Source organism: Caretta caretta, chromosome 7, assembly GCF_965140235.1.
Source record: "Caretta caretta isolate rCarCar2 chromosome 7, rCarCar1.hap1, whole genome shotgun sequence".
Classification (NCBI taxonomy): Eukaryota; Metazoa; Chordata; order Testudines; family Cheloniidae; genus Caretta; species Caretta caretta.
The window spans coordinates 72,821,713-72,845,871 of NC_134212.1; the positions used below are offsets into that span (position 1 = coordinate 72,821,713).

Genomic DNA, 24,159 nt, shown 5'->3' on the forward strand with positions numbered 1-24,159 from the left:
GGCCTGACAGAGAGCCCTCCCCAGCTGCTAAATTTCAAGTTCCTGTTCCAAAGCTTGGGGCACTAAAGCATTTCAAAAGAAAAGGTTGCTGGAAGTTTCTGACATGGCAAAACAACGTGTTTTTCCATAGCCTTGTTACTCGAAACAGCTGGACCATTTTGGCCGTGGAAGACGCCTAGCCTGAAAAATTTCAGCCCAAATGATTAACGGTTGACAAAGATATAAACAACTGAAAATGGGGTCTTATAAGAGGAAACCTTAATAATAGATGGTGCTACCAGCCCTGCCTACAATCGTCATTATGAAAATTATAGTGGTGCCCAGAAACCCCAGTCAGGGTTGCTTTCTTCACCATTGTGCTAGTCACTGCACAAACAAATATGACGGCATGGCGTGGGATTTTCAAAAGTGCCTAAGTGAATTGGGAGCACAAGTCTCATTGACTTTTAGTGGGACTTATAGTCCTCATTTAGATTCTTTTGAATATCCCACTCACATTCCCTGCCCTGAAGAACTTACAATCTATAAACCATTACATTTCACCCAGTAGTATAGTTGATGGTAATCACAGGTAAATAGTGTTTACCCACTTCTCCAATGGAAAATATAGTTTACCTACTTCTTGATTTTAATCACTACACCACTGAGTTCACCTTTAATAAGGGGGTAGAAGTTGCCAGTCCAAAACCAGTGTCAGTTGTAGGAAAGCTAGGCTCTTTCATCTATGTGAAATTAATTGGTGGCCTGAGTCTTATTTGACATCTCTGATCACCCCTGGATTTCTTTCAGCCTTGCTGCTTTCCACCTTTATCTCCCTCCCCAATTAATACCCTGTGTTTCAGTTAGTTTTCCTCTAGATGAGGGACTTTACTTTTTTCCAACATGAATCCTATTTTTTTTTAATTTATCCCCATGCTTCCAATCTATCCCCTTTGTATTATTTCTTTGTCCCCAGGGGTATTCAGAACTCCTCCAGATTTAGTGTCAACTGTAGATTTCATTACTATGCAGTTTACTCTCTCTCTCTTCTAGCCCATTTATAAAGGTGTTAAATGAGAACAGAACTCTGCCTGCAGGGAGCCCCTTCAGGACCTGTCTGAGGTATATAGGTGGGGCATCATGAGAAAGTTTGCTCTCCTGCTGTCTTTGCCTGCCCAGTGGATAAGGAGAAGACTTAATTCACCTTTCAACTTTGTGAAATGCACTGCAATAAAAACAATAGATTAATTGTTCTTTATGGGGCTTAAAACAAGTGAACCAGCCTATCAAGGTTTACACTAAGAAATGCATAAATAGTTGATCATTCTTGCATACGGCTTTGCACGTCTATAGCACTAAGGCACAAGGATCTTTGCAAAGGAGGGTAGGAATCATTAACTCCCCCTTTAACAAGGAGGAAACTGAAGCAAAGAGGTGAAGCGCTATGCCCACAGCAAGTCAGTGGCAAAACCCCACTCCCCTGTGACCGCTGCAGCCTGCCTCCCAGCTAAAACCTTGGTTCGAATGTCAGGCTTGCCACAGGCCCTGCCCTGAAGTTTGAGCCCTATTCAACTCAGCTCCGCTTAGAATAGGCCCTTCAAGGTCTTCCAGTGCAGAGGGCATCGCTCTGCGAGCAGAAAACTCCTTTTTAATAACATGCTCTCACAACCCTAGATATCTGTACACTTAAATACACTCGGACTCGGGCGGTTTTCTTAGCTGAACAAACATCGCCCCGATAAAGCCCGGCGTGACTTTTCCAGCAGCAGGCAGGAACCAGGCGCCTCCCCTCCCGCCGAAGAGCGCAGCTTAAAGGACCAGGAAGCCAACAGAGGAAGCGGCTTGGTGTTGGTGCTTTTATTGTACGGATGCTACAAACCCCAGGGGTGGGCGGCAGGGGCTGACTGCAGAGCCTGCTTCATTGTCCCCGCAGCCCTTAAATACCGAGCAGCTCATCTGTGACTAGAGGAGGAGCAGGCTGGGCCGCAGGAGCGAGGGAAGCGGCGGCCAGCTGGCCAAGGACTCGCTGCCTCCCGCTCCCTGATCTCCGGCTGCTGCCCGGGAACACAAGACGCACGTGGGGAAAAAATCACCAGCTGGCAGCTGGGGCCGTGCGAGGGCTGGTGGGGGGCAGGGAGCTCGTGCACCCAGCCGCCCGCCGGGGGAAGGGCAGGCAAGGAGCTGATCGCCCTGCCGGGGACTGGAGGAGATGGGGCTGAGCCTGTGAATTTGAGGGACGAAGGATCCAGCCCAGCAGCCGAGGCCCCAGGACCCATGTCTGGTAAGTGCCGGAGTTGGCCTGTAGGGGCCCAGGGCATCCCCCGGCCAGGGGGTTGTGGGGCGCAATCGAAGGGGAGCTAGTCAGGTGTAACTTGGGGCTCAGATCTCTGCCCGCCCCACACCTAGGGCCAGTGTCCTTGGAACAATGTGGGGGTGCTGAGCCATTGAACTAAACCCCCACAGTGGGGGTGCTGAGCCACTGAACTAAACTCTAAACCCTGCATATGTTGGAAACCACTTCAAGCCAAAGGGTGCAACAGCAGCCCCAGTACCCCTTGTCCTGGGGAGGTCAGGGCTGGGGCTGGACACTTAGCTGCCCAAGCACCAAGAGGAGGGCGATGCCTGGTATGCAGGGGCCACACATGCACAGCTATTCTCCCCCTTTCACCTCCCCAATGTCTCCGGGGCCTGGATACCAAACCATTACCAGCTATTCATCACCTAGGAGAGGGGGCATGTCAGTACCAGGCTAGGTCGCCTCCAGCACCCCATGCCTGCATCAATCTCATCCTTGCTCTTCTCTGATATAGGTTCCTGTGAACCCAATCTGAACTGAAATTTCCCTCCTCTTCAGAAATCCAGCCCCTGTCCACACTGCTCCTCAGGCAAACGATTTTCTAAGGTTCCTGAGTTGCTGAAATCTCCAGATTGCTTCTGTGCTGGGGGACTGCCCTGCTCCATCCTGCTAATATGCTCCTTAAATAAATAGAATAATAAACTCTTCAGAAAAGCTTAGTTATGGATCCAAAGCAGAACTTTGCAGCTTCCTTCAACCCATCTCTAGTAACAATTGTGAACATGAACTACTATACAGTTATTCACCTCTCCTCCAGAACTCCAGCTATGAAGCACCGTCCCCCTAATTCTCAGGTCTCCCACTTGATTTTATTATATGCCCTTGGTGATTGCTTTCCTATCAAATAATTGCTTAGATTCTGTTGTATATAATGCATGTAAGGCGGAGAGAGCAAGCCAAGAAGGAAATGTAAAAGCAGATAGATTTTTCAGAAAACACTGCACTTTTCTGTCATAAAGATTTGTGCTAAGGCAAATGTGTAAACTATAATGAGAATGAAGAGAAAATACATTGCAGATCTGAGACTTGAGTATGAATTAATATGTGAGGCACTGCTGCCTGACTATATAACCACAATACAATTTATTTGGTATGGTATCGGTATGGTCATTTCTCAGGCTGCAGATTTACCAGAGAACGGTGGGAAGGATGGGGAGTGGTAGGAGGAGAAAGCTTATATGCACAGCTATTTTTGCAAATAATAAACAAGAGACTATAAGCCTGAGGGAGACAGAAAGTCCACCCATCAAAATATTGTGTGTGCTAAAATCAAGGATAATATCTTACATATGTTGATAGCTCATCCTTACAGAGCAAGAGGTTGGAGGAGATTAACTGAATGTTCTAACTGGTTCTTTCCATCTCTAACTTCTATGCTCTATATCATACATACAGTACACCAATTTCTCATGAACATAGGTAGTTATTTAATCATACAAACATTTTTCTTCTTATACACAACCAATCACACCTATTTTAATAGCTGTCTTTCTGATTTATGCCACACTGTATCCTCCTAATCTGTTGGCTACTGCTGTTGGTTTAACCAGATAAGGCAAACCGCTTAAAAAAAGACAATAAGCCAAATTCTGCTTTAGATAAACGGGTGAATTCTAAGCAGGTCTGTTGAATCCAGTAAAATTCCTGTGGATTTACCCAAATATGAATAAAAGATTAATGTGCTGTCAGTGGGTGGGGCAAGTGGGTCAGAAATGTTTAATGACATGATTCAACAGTGAACAAATTAATCTCACTGAATTTGCGCAAATGTTAAGAGCTCATTCTCTTTGGATTTACTTCATTGCATTCCATGGATGGCTGTTGTAGTTACACCACAACACCTATTGGTTTATTGTCACTGATGGTTGTGTGGATAAGGCTGCATGGGCAGGCTACCTAAGCAGAACACAGGATGGTTGGAAAAGGAGTAAGTGCTCAGAAATGGAGAGAAGGAAATATATTGAAAACAGAGAAATAGCAAAGAAGATAAGTGGGTTAAGCTTTTATGGCCCTTGAAATGCTTGCCTTTCTTTAATATACATACATCAGGGTGGAGAATAAAACCATGAACCATACAAACATTTGCAGTGCAGATATTACACCTGTGGAACTATTTCATTTTTACCAGTGTTCATTTTATCATGGAATTTAGCTAGAAGACTTACCTTCATCAGACACTTCTCACTCTGCTCTTCAAAAAGCAGTGGATAAAGATTTGTACATTTACCAGTTTTACCTACATGACGGTTTCAGTGGAAATTTATGAGTATGCTCTCAAAGACTAACAGGTAATGTGCATCTACAGAAGTTCTTTGGTCAAGAGCGAATTTCTGAGTTGCCAGTTTCCCCAAACTTCAAAGTTATGCAACAGTTAAGAAATTAGGTTGCCAGTTTAGCACATCCAGACTTTCAACCCACAGCAAACAGGCAAATGAGTTTCCCAAAGCAATTATTACAATCATAGGTTGGATATGTTTTGGTTTCTAGACACACTCTCTTCAGATTACAAGAGAAAAGAAAAAGATGACATTCATTGTTCTGAAAAGTCCATATGTTGGTTGAGAGGCAGGGGAAGATATAAAAGCAGATTAAAAAATAAACAAAAAAGAAGTATGATCCCAACTTCTATTTAATCACACAGAGATCAGACTAGATCATCTAATGGTCCTTTCTGGCCCTAAAAATCTTTGAATGAATAGTTTTTGCTTGTATTGCCATGCAAGCTGCTGATTAAATACAGCACCTCTACCACACCTCAGGAGGAGATAAAGAAGAGCAGGGAATTCAGAAATAACATGTATGTGTGAAGTATAATTGGAAGTATCGCTACCAGAGAACCATTTACACACTTTGTACTATTTGGTCACTTCAAAATCTGAACAAATATTTTATCCAGTATTATTTACTGAAAGCAGACTGTGCTTGACGTTGTACAAATAAGACAGGATTCCTCTTCCATCACAAAAAGAGTTTAGAATCTAGTTCAGAACTTCAAATACAGCCAGAACAATTCAGAAATCAGAGAGAAGCCTGGTTTCAAATAACACCAAACTCTGGGAAAGTTCAGCTCCAGATCTAGACTTTGTGGCTCCGGCCCATGTGACCCCAAAACATATCACCGGGGAATAGCATGAACTTGAGAAATTTTGCAATGATCAGCATTAAAAGTCTTTGCAGAAAAAAAAATGTGTTTTAAGGAAGGGGTTTAAAGCAATAGAAGGAGGTTGTCTGGAGCCTTCAAAAGAAGAGAGAGTTAAAAGCCTAAGGGGAGGCCTGGAGTAGGAGAACACAACAGATGCAGTTAGGAGGGAAGTGATTCTGTCGGTAAAATTAATCACTTACAAAAAGTGAGGCATAAGAAAAGGAAATGCAAGGAAACCTCATAGAGGACACCAAGCACATTCAGAGCTCACCACACTTTCAGCAATCAGAAGGAATTGCAGAACTGTTGTGGCGACTCCCTCTTTTATGCCTTGGAATGCTATACAAGGGAAGTGATGAGGGGCCCCATTGACTATGCTCACTAAAAGATTTAGGGGGCTCTTGTTCCTATGTGTAAGAAGATTGAGAGGCCACACTGAAGGAAGTGGCTTTACACCACCTCAGCGCCTCCCTCTATTCTGGGGCTGAGGGTTGACATTTTAGTCCCCAGCTCAGGTTACAGCAGCCTGAGGGGTTACTTCGCAATGCCCCCAATGCCCCAGACTGTTCCAGCAGCCAGGAATAGCCAGGTTCCCTGGATAGGAATGCATCTCTCCCCACTAGGAATCTATGTGGCATGCCACTTGCACCAAAGACTCCTGCTTGGGGTGGCATAGCACTGGCTATGGTGGCTCTGATTTCCAATGGAGTTCCTGGTCTGGGTGGTGGTGGGGCCTTATGGTCTCTTTATGGCTTCTGTATTCCAGCAGAGATAGCATAAAGTAGCTCTGGGATACCAATGAATTGAGTCCATTATCAACATCCAACTTTTGTTCTTTACTGAATAAGAGATCCTCATCAAGGAATCTCTGCATATTCATCTTAAATTAAAGCATCTTTGATATTTTGATAAATTATCTTCATTTGTGCTGGCTACAAAACTGCTCTTTCAGGGTTTCATTTTTATCTTAAGAAATCAGGATTCAGGATACAACTTTTAAATGACGTGCCTGAGCTGATCTTTTCAGATCAGGAAACATACGTATCCTCTAATTCTGTTTTGTTGTGTTTCTAAACCTCCTTTGTACTAAAGATTCTTTGCTTTGTTTCATTTTTAAACTATGTTTTGCTTTTTTCTTCATTTGGACACACTGTCTCAACTGAACATTGAAGAAAAAGGAAACAAATCAAAGTAATGGTATAATGTGATGCCTGGTATTTCACCCTCTATTGTCTAGCCTGTTTTTCCTGTAATGGGAGTACTACAAGATCTCTCATGATAATTGGAATAAAAATAAGAAAGCTTTGGCATTTACTTATATTCCATGCAGGTTCTTATTCCATGCTCATCATCAAAGTATCTGATCATCTTCCAGTAGAGTATTAAGAGATGTAACTAATATCTATCAGGTGTTTGGTTCTCCCATCCTCTACCCACGGGAGTGTTTTGTTTTGGTAGGTTTTTGTTAACTATATGTTGCTATATATTTGTGTTAGAGAAAGCAAGTCAAAGAAATGTGCTTTGCAGCTGGAGTGGAAGATGGTGAGGGTTTGTGACGGCCACTAGGTTCTGAAGGAATTCATTCCAGTCTCAGACTGGACCCCCAAGAAAACTCTTGAGGGTCAAATTCTATTTCCAAAGTTTCAGCCAGTATAATTGACAGTGAAATAAGCAAATCCATTCTCATAAATCTTTCAGCAAACCAAAAAACTGTAAGCTCTTAGTCTTAGGAGCATTTTCTTAAATTTAAATATTCCTGTCCAAAAAACCCTATATGTATTGATGATCCCACTTTGTATGCTTTCCTGTAACCAGAACAGGTAGCTGCTGTGGCTGGAGGTGTAATAGGAGCAATCCTTTTATTGATCCTTATTGGAATAGCAGTGTATCTGCTTTGGAAGAAGATATGCCTCCTACCTTCCTATGAGGAACTCCCCAATTCAGTCACACCAACACATCCAGATGCCAGTCTGGAGGATCAGACTTTAAGTCAGCAATCTTCGGCAATTCAACCAAAAAGCATAAGGTGAATAGACGTCTCCTTCTTCTTATGGGCTACTGTCTATCAAGCTACATACTTCTCTACCTGCCAAAGGCCCAAATGTGGGACAATGTATGACAGGAACCCAAAATGATGCGGGGAGGGGGAGAAATCAGTCATGTAGGAAAGGTAAAATGCTGTGGGATTCATGCCTTTAGGGTAAGTGACTGTTACTATAACCTCAGTTCAGTAATTCTTTATTTCCGATGTATATAATGTAATATAATTTAACAATAAAAAAGGTGGGGAAACCAAATTGACTTGGAACATGGATAACTTTGTTGGTTCTCAAACTCTGATCCATGGCCCAGAGCCCTTCCTGGTGGTCCTTAGAATGAAACATTTTAAGAACCAAGCAGTGGGAATTTTGGACATGGGGGAAGGTAATTAATGAGCTAATGAAGTAGTCGACTGAAAAAGTTGGAGAGCTACTGATCTGCTCAATCTCAATCTCTAAAACAAAAAAGTTCAATTGATTCTTTTTTTTCTTTGAAGCATTAATTAAAGATAAGGTGAGGGGATCTGACTGAACGTTTACTTGTATGTAAGGTGCCCGCCATAATGAGGGCCACAAATCCCTGACTGGGACCTTTAGGTGCTACCTTCATACAAATAAATAACTTTCTATGATTTTTATATGGGCTAAACAAGGGGTATTGCATTATCAATCACATCCACCTAAGGACTAATGCAGCTACAAACGATTTCTGCAGAACTATGGAACTACAACTAAATGTATTATTCTCTGATTGAGTTTGGTTTCCTTAGTTAAACTGGAAGAGCTGTTTGTTGTTGTTCTGAGCAGAACTAGAAGCGTTCCGTTCATCATTCCACCAAAATTTCATGGGCGAGACTGGATTAACCTGACAAATGGAGAGCAGGTTCAGAAGGACAGTGACCCCTACGTGACTCCGGAGTCTGGACCCCGGTGTTCTTTTCACTCCTTGGGTATGATGACACTGCAAAGGTGGGACAGATTATTGGAAAGGAAGCTTGAGTACTGTGCAACACATTTGCTATGCAAATATTATACACTACAATTGTTATCTGTCCACACTCTGGAGTGATATTGATTATATATATATATATATATATATATATATATATATATCAATCACAAAGTGTAGCTACACTACAGTATTCTACAGTAATAGCCCCAAACACTGTACTGTATGTTTAGATAGGAATTGGGCCAGAGTGGGGCCACCCCTTACACTGCTGTACAAGGGAGAGGGTAGAGCACAAGAAGCAAGTCTTTCCTTGCAAGTCCCTTCAATATAGGGACAACACAAGAGCTGCTGGGGGCTAGTGTCCAGTCAGTGCTAGCATCTCCCACAAGGGGCAGGCGTGGCCAGTTGCAGAAGGGAGTACGTGCTGCACTCTGGAGGGCTGGAACAAACAGCAGCTACATTCCCCCAGTAGTTGTCCAAGGCAGAGTCACTACAGAAGCCTCCATAACAATATTAAGAAGAAAAGAGACGAGTGTACACACTCTCCTCAACCTTTAGGGGAAAGGGAATTCAAAGGCAGAATTTATAAACAGAGAAAGACTGTGAATAAATAAAAGCTTTACATGGTTTCCCTAAAGAGGCAGTAGCTGTAAGAAATACTGCTGTAGTCTGAGGTTAACTTGCTTGGTTTTGTTTTTTATTTTGCAAAGCTGGAGCTTATGTCATAGGGTCTATCAACCCAGAGCTGTACAAGTTCCCTGAAGACAAGAGCGAGACGGACTTCCCTGAGTGCAACATTGGCCGTCTTTGGTTCTCAGTGGAATATGAGCAAGAGGCTGAAAGGCTTCTCGTCTCTTTGATAAAAGCTAGAAAACTGCAGCCTCCTACAGATTCCTGCAGTCCCTTTGTGAAAATTTATCTGCTGCCTGATGAAAGGCGTTACCTTCAGTCCAAAACCAAACGCAAAACCCTCAACCCTCAGTTTGATGAAAATTTTATTTTTCAGGTACTTGCCTTTTAACTGGAATGGTACATCTGATGTGTCACTCTGGATGTCAGGGAAACAAGATCACTAGGCTGTGCAGCCAGGAGGTCTATGTCATCTCATGGCGAACCTTTCCCGGCACATACATTGTCACAATGCCCTCTGGCTGTGAGGCAGTTTATTATTATTATTTGCACTGCCAGGGCCAGGCAAGGGTGTGTGTTTATGTTAGGCACTGTAAAAAACACAAAAAAGAGATGGTCCCATACCCCAACAAACTTACAAGCTAAGTCAAACAAATCTCATTTGATATTTCATCTCCACTATTTAGTTTACACCATTTTGCCTCAAGTAGCGTAGATACTGGCATCTTAATTTCTGATTTTTTTTATAATATATTACGTTTATCATAGTTCTCCGTGCATTTATACAAATCAAAATACAACCTCAAAACCCAGAAGAAGCAGTGGGCATACTGGGATGCAGATTATCATAGCTATTTTGCTTGTAAGAAATATAAATATATATCCTATTTTAAGTACAGAAACTACATGCCCTAAAATATTTCAGAGATATATGCATCACACGTGTGGTAATGATAAATTGCAGGGCTATGTAATAAATTACATTGTTATATTGAAATGTTCTGCCTATTTTTGTACAGGTTTCTAGTAAGACATTGTGTCAACGGACTCTGAAGTTCTCACTCTACCATGTCGATAAACAGAAAAAGCACCATCTCCTAGGCCAAGTGATTTTTCCTTTGAAAAATGAGACATTAACTGGTGACAGCAAACTAGTAATTTGGAGAGATTTAGAAGCAGAAAACTTGGAGGTAGGCAACTAATTAAAGAGTACACTCATTAGGCAAATACCACTCTGTTTTGTATTTTTGAGCTTTCCCATGGTGATGGGCTTACTGGGGAGACTAGGGAGTTCTACAGAACATATATGTAGTATCCGCACATGGGCTCAGATGGGGCAGAGGAAGGCAAGATCAAATATGGGATTGTTTTTGTTAAAAGATGGGGATTAGTATTTACCAGGGGTCCTAACGTGCGCTGTGGAGGAGGCGGTGTCACATGCAGCACTATTAACACTTTAATGTTTCTCGTCACAGTGTTTAGCACAGGAATGAAATGGCTGCATTTGTACACAGCTGTCTCCCCAACAGCTAGGATGAGGCGTAAAAGCCAAATGAAAAAACACCTGCTGCTGTTTGCTTCTGTTATGAATTAATGAGGACACAAGAAAGGCCCAGGACAAAGCAGGATGAACGATGCTGTATCCCAAATTAGGAGGAGGGATAGGAATGCAGGAAAGCTGCTGGCAAGCCCTCAGGGAAAGTTTTTCGTGTGTGTTAATATGACTCCATGGGTAACACTTTCCTAACACATCAAGACAGTTTGACCACCATTTATGTAAAGCCAGAAGCTTGGTTAGTGACAATTCTAAGACTACCTCATACTGAACAGTGCAGGGTTACTCCTGCTGGTGCTGGGGAACTGGGAGGAGGAGAAGATGGTTTCCTGCCTTGGGGGGTGGGGGTGCAGGGGGGGGAGAGAGAGAGAGAGTGTGTGTATAAGGGTGGAGGGTGGGAAATGACACCTTGATAGCGCTGGGTGGATAAGAGGCACAGCTAAGACTGGGATCCAGAAAGAAGGGTCAAATCCTGTTCACTGATGTAAATAACTATTTATGTGAATAAGGGCAAGCAGGTTTCAGTGGGAGGGGATAAAGTCAGAATCTCCTGCAAAGAACCATAGAGCAATAATCACTATGTAGGCAATTATACCAGTGTTGGATTGTTCCTTTCAAATACCTCTAACAGTGAAATTCAGAGATGCTAGAATTCATGTCCCATTCCTAAAGTTGCAGAAATCACTGTTTTCCAATATATCTGACTGAAAAGAAAGCCTTTTAGATGCATTTTAATAGTGACCTTCCGCTTCCAAAGCCTCCTTCAGAGTACGGCGATATCCAGTTTTCTCTCAGCTACAATGACTACCTGAGCCGTCTCACTGTAGTGGTGCTGAGAGCGAAGGGATTAAAATTCCAGGATGAGAGAGAGATTGCCAGTGAGTATTACCTTCCTCTGTTACTACCCCTGGATCCCTGTTCTGGTTTGCTTCTTCCTGGCCCATCTTCCCAGTGCTTACGTTAAGTGACTCCACTGACCGGCCAAACACCAGGGAGATTTAATTTCTGCACAGAAGCAAACTGTGTTGTGTTCCGGTGCTAACTAGATTTGGATATTTGCTGTTTGCGTATTCATTGGGTGGGAAAGTGGATTGCAGAGAGGAGGGAAATGAAAGGAAGGCAAGACACTTAACAAATCCTGTTGTGTCCTGCTTTGCCTCCATTACAACCTAAGGAAGCTGCGGGTAGAGCATTGCACCGGTGAATCTGCTGTTACAGTTGAGAGAGCATGTCCAGGACAAACCCTGTATTTCTGAAGTTAGTGTTCAGCCCAGAAGCAAATGATTTTTGGAAGGTCTGTTGGGCCATTTTGGAGATGTCCCTGGGATTTCAGCATGTGGACTGAAGGCAGACTAGGGCTCAATGGGCAAGGAAATCTGTTGAACATGTCCGTTGCTCAAGACAAAGATTGATGGCAAGAAAAAGCACAGCAGATAGAGGAGGCAGGAAACATGGCTTTGGACAAGTATACAGTTACCACTGAACTTTCAAAGCATGAAAAATGTATATAGGTTTAAAATGCATATATATTTGTAACAGCACTAATATAGTCTGTTAGTAGATGTTTGCTGCTCAGGTAATAGCTAGCAAGACACTGACATTCCCTTAGTTTTAGGTCTGATCATACCTGTTCTTTTTAATGATTTGAAATCTCCAAGTGCTAAAATCACACAGGCTCTTTAATTAAAGATGGCCATATATGAGTGCACAGTCAGGCTTTTTTCCAGTATGTAGATCCAATGTGAATCAAAGCTTCTGTTTGGCACATCTTGATAAGTAGGCCCTGTCCTTGAAATAGGTCTCAACCGGGCCTCCATTTTTGTGGGGCATAATATTGTGTCTACAAATAAGGAGGCGTGTGGGATTGTGCCTGCAATTAACTGTGGATGCAAATGGTTTGGCCTGGTGTCCTTGGCCAAGCTTTGTTCTCCCAACATCCTTTTATGTAGTGAATATCAGCTGATTGCTGTCCTTCAGTCTGGGGGGAAAGTGGAGATGGGGGCTGCATTTCAGAGTTGATGTATGTAGAGAATGGTCCAAAACCCCGCAGATCCAAACATCCTGAACTGGTGGATATTCAAATACATCTCTGAATCCAACAGGGTCCGTCTCTAGTGATTTGTGAAGTGATTGGAGATAAAAGGAGCCATATCAATGTAAAAGATTTTCTCTTACAGTTGAGTACAGTTTAATTTTCTCTACAGAGATCTTCAGTAGCTGTATTTGTAAAGTGCGTAGAGTGACAGTCTCATTGATGGAGATAAACGGTCTTTGTACAAGATATCTATAAAGATCCAGGCAGTGGGACTCATGCTATTAACCCCAGAATGAATGCTCTCTCAAAATTTTTTATAACATTACTAGAGATGAATTTGCCTTGTTTAGGCCAGGAATGTTGTAAGAGGAGTTGTACAGTAGGAGCAGCACTGAAAATACCCATATTTCTAGTAAGCAAAGTCATGACCTAATAGGCAATGCCTCTGCAGTAAGAGGTAAATAATGGACAGGCAGAGATCAACTATTATAAATGGGCACTAGACAGCGAACAGCTAGCTAAGATAAGGATGTTTATAAAACTGACTTCCGGGAGATGAATTGCAAATGAGGTGAATGTAGGGTCCTGAGATTGGAAGAGGCTAAGGCAAGGGTTCTGCAACGTGTGTGAACTCTGTGTGTGTGTGTGAACTCTGTGTGTGCGTGCGCACACACACACACGAGAGCATTCCTCTCACAGCTCATCTCTGCTCTGGCCCAAAGTGCAGGATTTTAAATTTTGCAGCAGTAAAAGTCAGATTAAATTTGCTTCTTTCAACACATCGGCCATTGAGCTACTGTGTTAATTTGATGCCAGGCTCTTGCACATTATTACAGTAATCAGTGCACTGACAGGGCTGTGGAAGCTCTCCAGGAGGAAGGAAGGAAGGAAATGCTGTCAATAAGCAATTCCTCAGGATAAATGGCTAAAATTTAAAGACCTTTAAACAAACAGCCCTTATTTCCTTTGATAATGCCCACTGCTACAGCTGACTTAGTGACTGCAGATTCTCTGGCAAATCCTAAAGGGAAGAACTTGATTGAGAAGGCTCTTACAGTTTATAGGCTGTCTGTTTCCATAATGATTGTTGTTAATTATGATTATGTGTATTACTATAGCCCTTAGGATCCTCAATCATGGACCAGGGCCCCAGTGTGCTAAGTGCTGTACAAACACAGAACAACGAAAAGGTCCCTTCCCCAAAGAGCTGATCTTGAGAGCAAGGGCTTTGAATTCTATAGCAAGGTATAGGCCAATAAGGGAATGTTTACTGGTTGATTAAAACTTGAGTGACTTTAGTGCTTGTGTAAATGAGGAGTAGCTTGAGCCAGGCTTAGTGCAGGCAGTTTATGGGCTAACTTCTTTAAGCCAAGGCCTACCACAATCGACATACCTCAGTCGTTGGGTGAAAAGCCACCTACTCTGAAAAATCCATGGTCTCTCTTGAGGAGAAACTGCTGACTAACTAAGTTTGTGATGTAGATAAACCAGGACTAAAATGTTAATCTCCAAACTCCTGTTTGGAACCACTGATTTCCATTGATTTGAAGGGGAGCAGGATCAATAAGTCACCTGAGATTTAAGTTGAACTCAGGTCCCTATAGATGAAAATCTCATGTACTATCTACAGTGGGTCACAGAGCATCTAAAACATCATCTATAATTTACTTGAACTTCCAAATGTCCCTTCAAAAGCTGGTTCTCTAGCTATAAGGATAATCCACAATGATACCAAAACAATTGTTCTTCTGATCAAAGACCATTATTCATGCAAAACCAAGATATGAGCTAAAAGGAATTGAGAAATTACATCACTCAAAACCAATTTAGCAAGATTAAAGAAGAGACTGGATATTTATATGGAAATCAAGAATATCCAATTATTATGTATCTAGTTATCATAATGAATTATAACAACATTTTGGAAGGGATATTAAATCATCTGCTTCAGGGTTTAAGTCAATCCCTAACCACAGAGACCAGGAGGAGATCCATGCTGGGTGAGTGTGGAAGGGAATTATCTTACATTTGCCTATTGCTGCGTTTTTGCCCCTTTCCCTCAGAGACTGGATACTGGACTACACGGACCTTGAGTTTGACTCAAAATGGTAATTCCTAAACTTTATCTTCAAAAACTACTAATTGAAAGTGGGGTTATGTTCTTACTCTGAAGATGATTGGGCTCCCCATACCATTCCCCAGTGAATCAGACTGTTCAGGACCAGCCTTAGCATATTTTTAATTAGTTTTGCAATAAAGACTGGAAATGATGGTGTACCTGAGTGGCAGGGAGTAATAAACAATTACAGCAGAGGAGCTCTTATTTCTCCCTCAGGAAAACATTACTGTTTAGCCACCAAGATCAACCTTCTTCTATGCTTGCCAGTGAATACTGAAGCTGAAGAGGGAAAATGGAATCATTTAGAGGCTGCTTTGGCTCTTATTTTCAAATGTTGGCTGAACACCACTGAGGAGCAGGGTCAGTCCAGACAGAAAGCAAGGAAGACTTTTTCTTGCTATTCTTTCCCCACCCTACCCTTCTTTTTCTATTTTGCACGGTCTCTTAGAACAGTGGTTCTCAAACTAGGACCGCCGCTTGTTCAGGGAATGCCCCTGACAGGCCAGGCTGGTTTGTTTACCTGCCACGTCCACAGGTTGGCCGTGGTTCGCCGCTCCAATGGACCGCGGCTAGTGGGCGGCGCGATCGGCCAAACCTGCGGATGCGTCAGGTAAACAAACCAGCCCGGCCCGTCAGGGGCTTTTCCTGAACTAGGGGCAGCCCTAGTTTGAGAACCACTGTCTGTAGAAGAAATAATCAACCAACCAAAGAGACAATTTTAAACAACCACCAGACACCTCTTTATTTCCCAACTGCCAATACCTTCTGCAAATTTACCCATCCACTCAAGGGAGGATAAAAAGTCAATGAGACGCAACTATCTGCTTAAGTGCAGTCTTGAACAGGGATTCTGCGTTCCTGAATGAGGGTCTAAATAGTGAGTGTACTCACTAGATAATGTCATTGCATATTGCCATCCTTCTGCATGTATCATTAGGCTTTCATCTGATTAGTTTTATGACCTAATTTGATTTAAATATAGTTTCTGAAATCATGAAATTGTTTTGAATTATCTTTATCTTTTTCCTCTCAAGTGCCCCTGACATGTTGTTTTCTTCTTCTTGGAATTTTTTTTCACCTCAGGTGTGTATATCAAAGTGTCCCTAATGAACCACAATAAATTCATTAAATGTAAAAAGACAACAGCTGTTCTGGGATCTCCCAATCCAGTCTATAACGAAACCTTCAGCTTCAAGGCAGACCAGACGGAGCTGGATACAGCAAGCCTGAGCCTCTCTGTGCTCCAGAGTGCTGAGGGAGACAGTAAGAAAACAGAATTTACTATATCTGAGATATACTAAAGCTCTTCCTAGGTTCTTGTACATTTGCAGAAAGGCAAGGTTTACTCTTGATAATTCTAAACACAGGAGAGTCACAGTAACCTGCATGATAACCATCAGGAGCTAATGGACAGCCAGGTATATCAGAAGCTGTTGTTTAGATGACTAAACCACCAGAAGAAAGCTTAAAAGAGCTGGCATTTAAAAATGGTTTTAAATACAATTCATGTTAGCTGTCATTCATTCTATAGCATTCTAATCATGTACATTTTTGAGTCTCACAGTGAGGAAAATGAAAAACAATCATTTTAGAGCCATTCACTAGTCTGTTTGGGTATGTTCCTTACATATTTTTCAGAGACTGGATATATCTGGAATGTTCTTTGATATTAGATATCTAATATGATATTAGAATGACATTTGGAAATTCTCCACACATATACTCAAAAATCCAATACTTGCTTTACAGCAACATCAGTAAAGAAGTAATCTAGACAGACAACAGTTTGTCATTTGAAATTTGGGTTGGGAAAGAGGGAACCTGTTCCAAAGATTTGAGATTAACTGAAACTTTAAATCAGCACCAGAACTGCTACAATCTAGTCAATTTCTGTATATTAGCAGCTGCATTCTGCTCTCTCTCTAGCCCAAGCATGAATTCAGTATTGAAACACAAAAGCTTTCATGGGGTTACCATATAAAATGTTTAGGTGAATGGACTGGCTTTGGGGGATTGGTAATGGCCTGCATTGTAATTAAGATGTAAACGTATAACCGTTTTTATGTGAGGATCTTAAAGTGCTTTACACACACTAACACTTCTCTGTGAGACAGGTTCAGATGACATCCCCATTTTACATATGGGTAATTGAGGCTTGGAACAGTTAAGTGATTTGCCCACTGTCTCAGAGTCATTGGCAGAGCCAGAAACAGAACCCAGATCTTCTGACTCCCAGTCAGATGCTCCACTAACTAAATATGCTTCCTCCATGAGCCAAAAGCCTTTCACCTTCCAACATTGGTCTGAATCCTAGCCAACTTGGTGGTGACCACAGCAGGACACATCTTTGAAATACATCTCTAGGTGGAAGGATTTGAGGAGATAAAGATTGGTCTGCCCAGAACTGTAGCTCTGACTGGCAGTACACTGTAAGTGATGGAACAGGCTGAAGCTGATCTGACTGGGTGTGCGCCACCTGCAATAGCTCCCAATAGCCGAGTCACTGGTGGGAACTCTGCCATGGTAGGGGTGATCATCTTTAATGTGTGTGTACACTGAGAGAACACTATATCCCCAGATCTATAGCACACACTTTGATTGGAAATTTTGATTTAAAAAATATTCTCTTATTATACAGAGAGTAAAAGAAATGCTGTTGTTTCACCCCGAGGTAAGAATCTAACCAGAACATAGTAAGGGTGCTGGCCACTAACCACACTCTTTTTTTCTATTCAGAAACCCACCTGCTGGGTCGTGTAGTGGTTGGGCCCTTCATGTACACGAGGGGCAAAGAGCTGGAACACTGGAATGAAATGATCAGCAAGCCCAAGGAGCTGGTTAAACGATGGCATGCTCTGTGCCGCAACACCTAATTGAGCAGCATCACTCTCTCTGAACAGCACCTGAAAGACAAAGGACTCCTTTAAAATGTAGACACACTTATATTTTTTCTGAATCCAAAGACACGCACAGAAAACCTTTCCACCATTAACCTCTGCAACCAGCCAACAACTTAACATTTATCCTCCATTAAACATACAGAAAAGTCAATCTCTCCTTGGCTGAAACAGTCTTCTCTCTCCCTCCAAAATGTTTTTCCAGTACTGTTTGATCAACATACAATAGATCACACACAGCAGAAAGACAAACCAAGAGTGCTCTAATCCCGTGACCAGTTATTTGAGCTGCTAATCTTGGCCCTTGGTCACTAATTTCCTCATTTGGACTGAACCCCAAACAAGCTACAAATGGTCCTCAAGGATACTGGGCCTGATTCACCACTACACTATTTCAGTTCTAGACGAGTGCAGCTTTACTGAAATTAATGGAGTGCCAAAGGCATAGAACTGGACTAAAATAATGGGGCCAATCAGGCTCAAAATATGTCAGCTGAATACAGTAAGCACAAGAAATACTTGAATTATCCAGGACAACTGCTTTATATTTCAAATCTAGTGTAAATCTGAATCTGGTTTATAATGACCCAGCAGCCATAACACATTTCTGTGAATCTCAACATAACACTGTACTTCTATCAACAGTTTAGTTGAATGTCTGCTATTGACTCCAAAATATAACACACCTTCTGGTGACACTGAAGACAAGGTAAAAGTATTGAAAATGGTGGCTAAAATTCTGATCATATTACAGCCTTGTTATTAGCTTAAACTCTGGCAGAATGAACTGTTGTGGTGGTGGTAGTGGTGATTCCTTCATTTCTTTATTAAGTAAAGTGGATCAACTATATTTTAATTAGAATAAAAGCAACAGGACAGCTGTCACTTCTTGATGGCTCACCTAGGACTTGAACACAGTACTTTTTACATCCTAACCTAAATTCATAAACCAGACCACCAAACTGCCTTCTAATGCAGCATTTAGTATAATATGTTTCAATCAGCATTGTAATCTTTGCAGTTGAGATAAAACAGACTTCCTTTAAAACCGGATACAGTGTTAATTAACCTAATATGTTAAAAGTAGAGCTCTCTTGAGAACCAGAGCACTTTTCCCTTTGAAAACATTGCTGCTGTCTGAAGGTGGTAGCATGAATTGGAATATGTCTGAAATGGGCAATAGTACAGTAGGTTCAAATCTGCCTGAGCTGCCAAGTGAAATATTTTGGGGGGCTTCAATCTAATTGGGAGAAGTCATGTGGGATCCTCATATCTCATAGTTTGTTATGAATATGGTACAAGAGAGGTCCAATATTGGTGAATCAGGTGAAGACATATTGGACTGGTTATGTGAAGAAACTTGTAAAATACCTGGACACACTACGTCTGTCTTGAATCAATACTGTTAAGTCCCCGAAACTTTGAATAGATCTGGTTTCCCAATTCTATTCCCCAAAAGCTGTTTAAAAACAGTCTAATATCAAGCAAGTCTGATTTGAGGAGGAAAACAATATACGACAGTGTGCTAACTATATTGTTATAGTAAAATTGTAATGGACACTAAAATTACTCTTTGTGCATCCCCCGCTTAAGGTAGTAAAACCTAACTAATTTGGCTGTAAATGAAGGTAAACAATAATGTGTTTCAGTTAGTTAGGTTTTACTAGATGATGTGTGTGTTTATGTAGTTTAAATTTGTAATGTACTATATCTGTTAATATAAATGCTGCTAGGCTAGGAAACAAAGGATTTTTGTTTCTTTGCTTGCACTTTTCAAGTTGACAGCAAATCCATCTCTGTCTCGCTGCACAGTATCCTGTATGTAATTAAAAAAACCCCAGTACATTGCACCAATGCGGTCTCCTTTATCCATGCTTGTTATACATTACAGAATGACAAGTACTGTGACAACGGAAGGTTTGCTATTCATCGATTCTAAATGAAGTGATGGAGAAATGGATCTGAGGGGATTAAAGGATACTCATCAATAACCTTGCACCTGGGCTGTTGTCATGGGTGTTGGAATTGCTGTTCAAGACTAATCTGACTAACAGAAGTTGGAAAGGTCACATCTGATTCCTCACTAGAGAATGCTGTTGCTCTAATACAAAACCACAAAAAAGACGCATGACAGAACTGGGGGCAGATCCTTAGCTCGTGTAAAATGCCATAACTCCATTGACTTGAAGTCAGTGGTGCAATGGCAAGTCACACCAGCTGATGTTTAGCCCATGGGTCTTTTATTGTCCTTGAGAGAGGTCTATGAAGATGAGGAATGAACTGTAATACTTACCGGTCCTCAATCACTTTCCTAGCTGGCATCTCCTCACTTCCTAAATATGGAAAGCACAAATATTCACAGTTGCATGTAAGCAATCATTCAATTCCTGGATTCAATTAGTCCAGATCCTAAAAGTAGATAGAAAAGAAGAAACAGAAGCTGTAAGTTTGTATAAGATGCAGCATCTTTCACAGTATTTCCTATCACTATCCCCCCAAATGAGAATTGCTTATTCAACAGTTGTTCTGCAGTTAGCATGTAGAGATGTGTACTTCTCTGAGTCATTCTTTAGCCATGTCAACACAGCTCCACAATGTAAATTACATATGTCATAGGATGAGGTAGCCCTTTAAGGGATTGGGTGCTTACACTCATCCATACCAGGTCTAAACTGCCTTCTCAGATGATGGATTTTTTGAAGCTAGGCATTAGGTGTTTGCTTGGAGGTCACCTGATCCTCAGATAAAAGGTGATGCTTCTCATAAGAGGGGCCTTATCAACCAGTGGACAAGAGACCTGCAAGGAGCAGGAAGGCCCTGGGATGGGTCTTTCCACATCAACCAGATGGAAAGGCCTGGCTGGAGCTTCTTGCTTTGAGGGACAGGGAGAAAAGTCTTAGGGTATGTCTACACTATGAAATTAGGTCAAATTTATAGAAGTCGGTTTTGTAGAAAGCGTTTTTATACAGTCAGTTGTGTGTGTCCCCACACAAATGCTCTAAGTGCATGTAGTCGGTGGAGTGTGTCCACAGTACCGAGGCAACCATCGACTTCCGGAGTGTTGCACTATGGGTAACTATCCCACAGTTCCTGCAGTCTCCGCCGCCCATTTGAATTCTGGGTAAAAATCCCAGTGCCTAATGGGGCTAAAACATTGTCGTGGGTGGTTCTGGGTACATATCATCAGGCCCCCCCTTCCCTCCCTCCTTCCATGAAAGCAAGGGCAGACAATCGTTTTGTGCCTTTTTTCTTGACTTACCTGTGCAAACGCCATACCATGGCAAGCATGGAGCCCGCTCAGCTAACCATCACCGTATGTCTCCTGGGTGCTGGCAGACGCGGTACTGCATTGCTACACAACAGCAGTTAATTGCCTTTTGGCAGCAGACAGTGCAGTATGACTGGTAGCCATCATCGACGTAGTCCTGGGTGCTCTTTTAATCGGGCGCCTGGGCAAACATGGGAGTGACTCAGCCAGGTCATTTCCCTTGTTTCGTCTCGTGGCGATTCAGTGCTACCGGCAGTGTGCTGTCTTTTAATCAGCAGCCAGCAGAAGACAATGACCAGTAGTCATACTACACCATCTTCTGCCGAGCACCCAGGAGATGATGATGGCTAGCGGTCGTACTGCACAGTCTGCTGCCAGCAAGATGTATAAAGATAGATGAAGTGGATCAAAACAAGAAATAGACCAGATTTGTTTTGTATTCATTTTCTCCTCCTTCCCTCCGTGAAATCAATGGCCTGCTAAACCCAGTTTTGAGTTCTATCCTTGAGGTTTGAGTTCTATCCTTGAGGGGGCCATTCAGTTTCTTGCAAAGCCACGCCCTTTGTCGATTTTAATTCCCTGTAAGCCATGTCGTCAGTCGCCCCTCCCTCTGTCAAGGCAATGGCAGACTATCGTTCCACGCCTTTTCTCTGTGCAGACACCATACCACAGCAAGCATGAAGCCCGCTCAGATCACTTTGGCAATTAGGAGCACATTAAACACCACACGCATTATCCAGCAGTATACGCAGCACCAGAACCTGGCAAAGCGAAAACCGGGCGAGTAGGCGACGTCAGCATGGTGACGAGAGTGATAAGGACATGGACACAGACTTCTCTCAAAGCACGGGCCCTGGCAACGTGGGCGTCATGGTGCTAATGGGGCAGGTTCATGTGGTGGAACGCCGATTCTGGGCTCGGGAAACAAGCACAGACTGGTGGGACCGCATAGTGTTGCGGGTCTGGGACGATTCCCAGTGGCTGCGAAACTTTCGCATGCGTAAGGGCACTTTCATGGAACTTTGTGACTTGCTTTCCCCTGCCCTGAGGCGCAAGAATACCAAGATGAGAGCAGCTCTCACAGTTGAGAAGTGAGTGGCAATAGCTCTGTGGAAGCTTGCAACGCCAGACATCTACTGGTCAGTCAGGAATCAATTTGGAGTGGGCAAATCTACTGTGGGGGCTGCTGTGATGCAAGTAGCCAACACAATCAAAGATCTGCTGATATCAAGGGTAGTGACCCTGGAAATGTGCAGATCATAGTGGATGGATTTGCTGCAATGGGATTCCCTAACTGTGGTGGGGCCATAGACGGAACCCATATCCCTATCTTGGCACCAGAGCACCAAGCCGGCGAGTACATAAACCACAAGGGCTACTTTTCAATAGTGCTGCAAGCACTGGTGGATCACAAGGGATGTTTCACCAACATCAACGTAGGATGGCCAGGAAAGGTACATGACGCTTGCATCTTCAGGAACTCTGGTCTGTTTCAAAAGCTGCAGGAAGGGACTTTATTCCCAGACCAGAAAATAACCTTTGGGGATGTTGAAATGCCTATAGTTATCCTTGGACCCAGCCTACCCCTTAATGCCATGGCTCATGAAGCCATACACAGGCAGCCTGGACAGTAGTCAGGAGCTGTTCAACTACAGGCTGAGCAAGTGCAGAATGGTGGTAGAATGTGCATTTGGACGTTTAAAAGTGCACTGGCGCAGTTTACTGACTCGGTTAGACCTCAGTGAAACCAATATTCCCACTGTTATTACTGTTTGCTGTGCGCTCCACAATATCTGTGAGAGTAAGGGGGAAATGTTTATGGCGGGGTGGGAGGTTGAGGCAAATCACCTGGCTGCTGGTTACGCACAGCCAGACACCAGGGCAGTTAGAAGAGCACAGGAGGGCACAGTGCGCATCAGAGAAGCTTTGAAAACCAGTTTCATGACTGGCCAGGCTACGGTGTGAAAGTTCTGTTTGTTTCTCCTTGATGAAACCCCCTGCCCCTTGGTTCACTCTGCTTCCCTCTAAGTTAACCACCCTCCCCTCCTCCCTTCGATCACCACTTGCAGAGGCAATAAAGTCATTGTTGCTTCACATTCATGCATTCTTTATTAATTCATCACACAAATAGGGGGATAACTACCAAGGTAGCCCAGGAGAGGTGGTGGAGGAGAGAAGCACCAGGGGGGTGATGGAGGAGGGAAGGACAAGCCACACAGCACTTTAAAAGTTTAAAACTTATTGAATGCCAGTCTTCTGTTGCTTGGGCAATCCTCTGGGGTGGAGTGGCTGGTGGCCGGAGGCCCCCCCCGCATTCTTGGGCATCTGGGTAAGGAGGCTATGGAACTTGGGGAGGAGGGCGGTTGGTCTGTGCTCCTGCTACCCTTCCTGCAGCTCAACCATACGCTGCAGCATATTACTTTGATCCTCCAACAGCCTCAACATTGAGTACTGCCTCCTCTCATCACGCTGCCGCCACCTTTCAGCTTCAGCCCTCTCTTCAGCCCACCACTTACTCTCTTCAGCCTGCCACCTCTCCTCCTGGTCATTTTGTGCTTTCCTGCACTCTGACACTGTCTGCCTCCACGCATTCATCTGTGCTCTGTCAGTGTGGGAGGACAGCATGAGCTCAGAGAACATTTCATTGCAAGTGCATTTTTTCGCCTTCTGATCTTCGCTAGCCTCTGGGAAGGAGAAGATCCTGTGATTCTTGAAACACATGCAGCTGGTGGAGAAAAAAAGGGACAGTGGTATTTAAAAAGACACATTTTATAGAACAATGGGTACTCTCTTTCACAGTAAACCTTGCTGTTAACATTACATACATAGCACATGTGCTTTCATTCCAAGGTCGCATTTTGCCTCCTCCAGCACGTGGCTAGCCCCTCCCCGTGGCTAACAGCAGGGAACATTTCTGTTCAGCTACAGGCAAACAGCCCAGCAGGAACGGGCACCTCTGAATGCCCCCTTAAGAAAAGCACCCTATTTCAACCAGGTGACCATGAATGATATCACTCTCCTGAGGATAACACAGAGAGATAAAGAACGGATGTTGTTTGAACGCCAGCAAACATACACTGCAATGTTTTGTTCTACAGTGATTCCCGAGTACGTGCTACTGGCCTGGACTGGTAAAGTGTCCTACCATGGTGGATGGAATAAGGCTGCCCTCCCCAGAAACCTTTTG

General features: G+C 43.1%; 2 protein-coding genes across 7 annotated transcripts in view; one reads left to right on the forward strand and one right to left on the reverse strand.

Annotated features, from left to right (window-relative positions):
• The first annotated feature begins 1,751 nt into the window (after positions 1–1,751).
• SYT15 (synaptotagmin 15) lies at positions 1,752–19,554 on the forward strand. 3 transcript variants are annotated; one of them, XM_075130803.1, is made up of 9 exons: positions 1,752–2,260; positions 7,293–7,503; positions 8,324–8,466; positions 9,179–9,474; positions 10,118–10,288; positions 11,411–11,531; positions 15,024–15,167; positions 15,891–16,070; positions 17,544–19,554. In XM_075130803.1, exons 1-9 carry the CDS (start codon positions 2,254–2,256, stop codon positions 17,678–17,680), a joined length of 1,410 nt encoding a protein of 469 aa, XP_074986904.1. In that variant the 5' UTR covers positions 1,752–2,253; the 3' UTR covers positions 17,681–19,554. The 3 variants fall into 3 exon arrangements, with proteins under 3 accessions (XP_074986904.1, XP_048715218.1, XP_048715219.1); XM_048859261.2 differs by lacking the exon at positions 15,024–15,167 and adding an exon at positions 14,752–14,796 and having other exon boundaries at positions 1,753–2,260; XM_048859262.2 differs by lacking the exon at positions 15,024–15,167 and having other exon boundaries at positions 1,756–2,260.
• A 467-nt stretch (positions 19,555–20,021) lies between these two features.
• SHLD2 (shieldin complex subunit 2) overlaps positions 20,022–24,159 on the reverse strand; it is an 89,310-nt gene continuing 85,172 nt past the window's right edge. For 3 of the 4 annotated variants that reach the window (XM_048859254.2, XM_048859253.2, XM_048859255.2), the window contains one exon: positions 23,076–23,697. In XM_048859254.2, the coding sequence (XP_048715211.2) occupies positions 23,352–23,697 (346 nt within the window). In that variant the 3' untranslated portion in view covers positions 23,076–23,351. Of the gene's footprint in view, positions 20,114–23,075; positions 23,698–24,159 lie in introns of those variants that run through there. The other variant, XM_048859258.2, reaches the window with a different exon arrangement.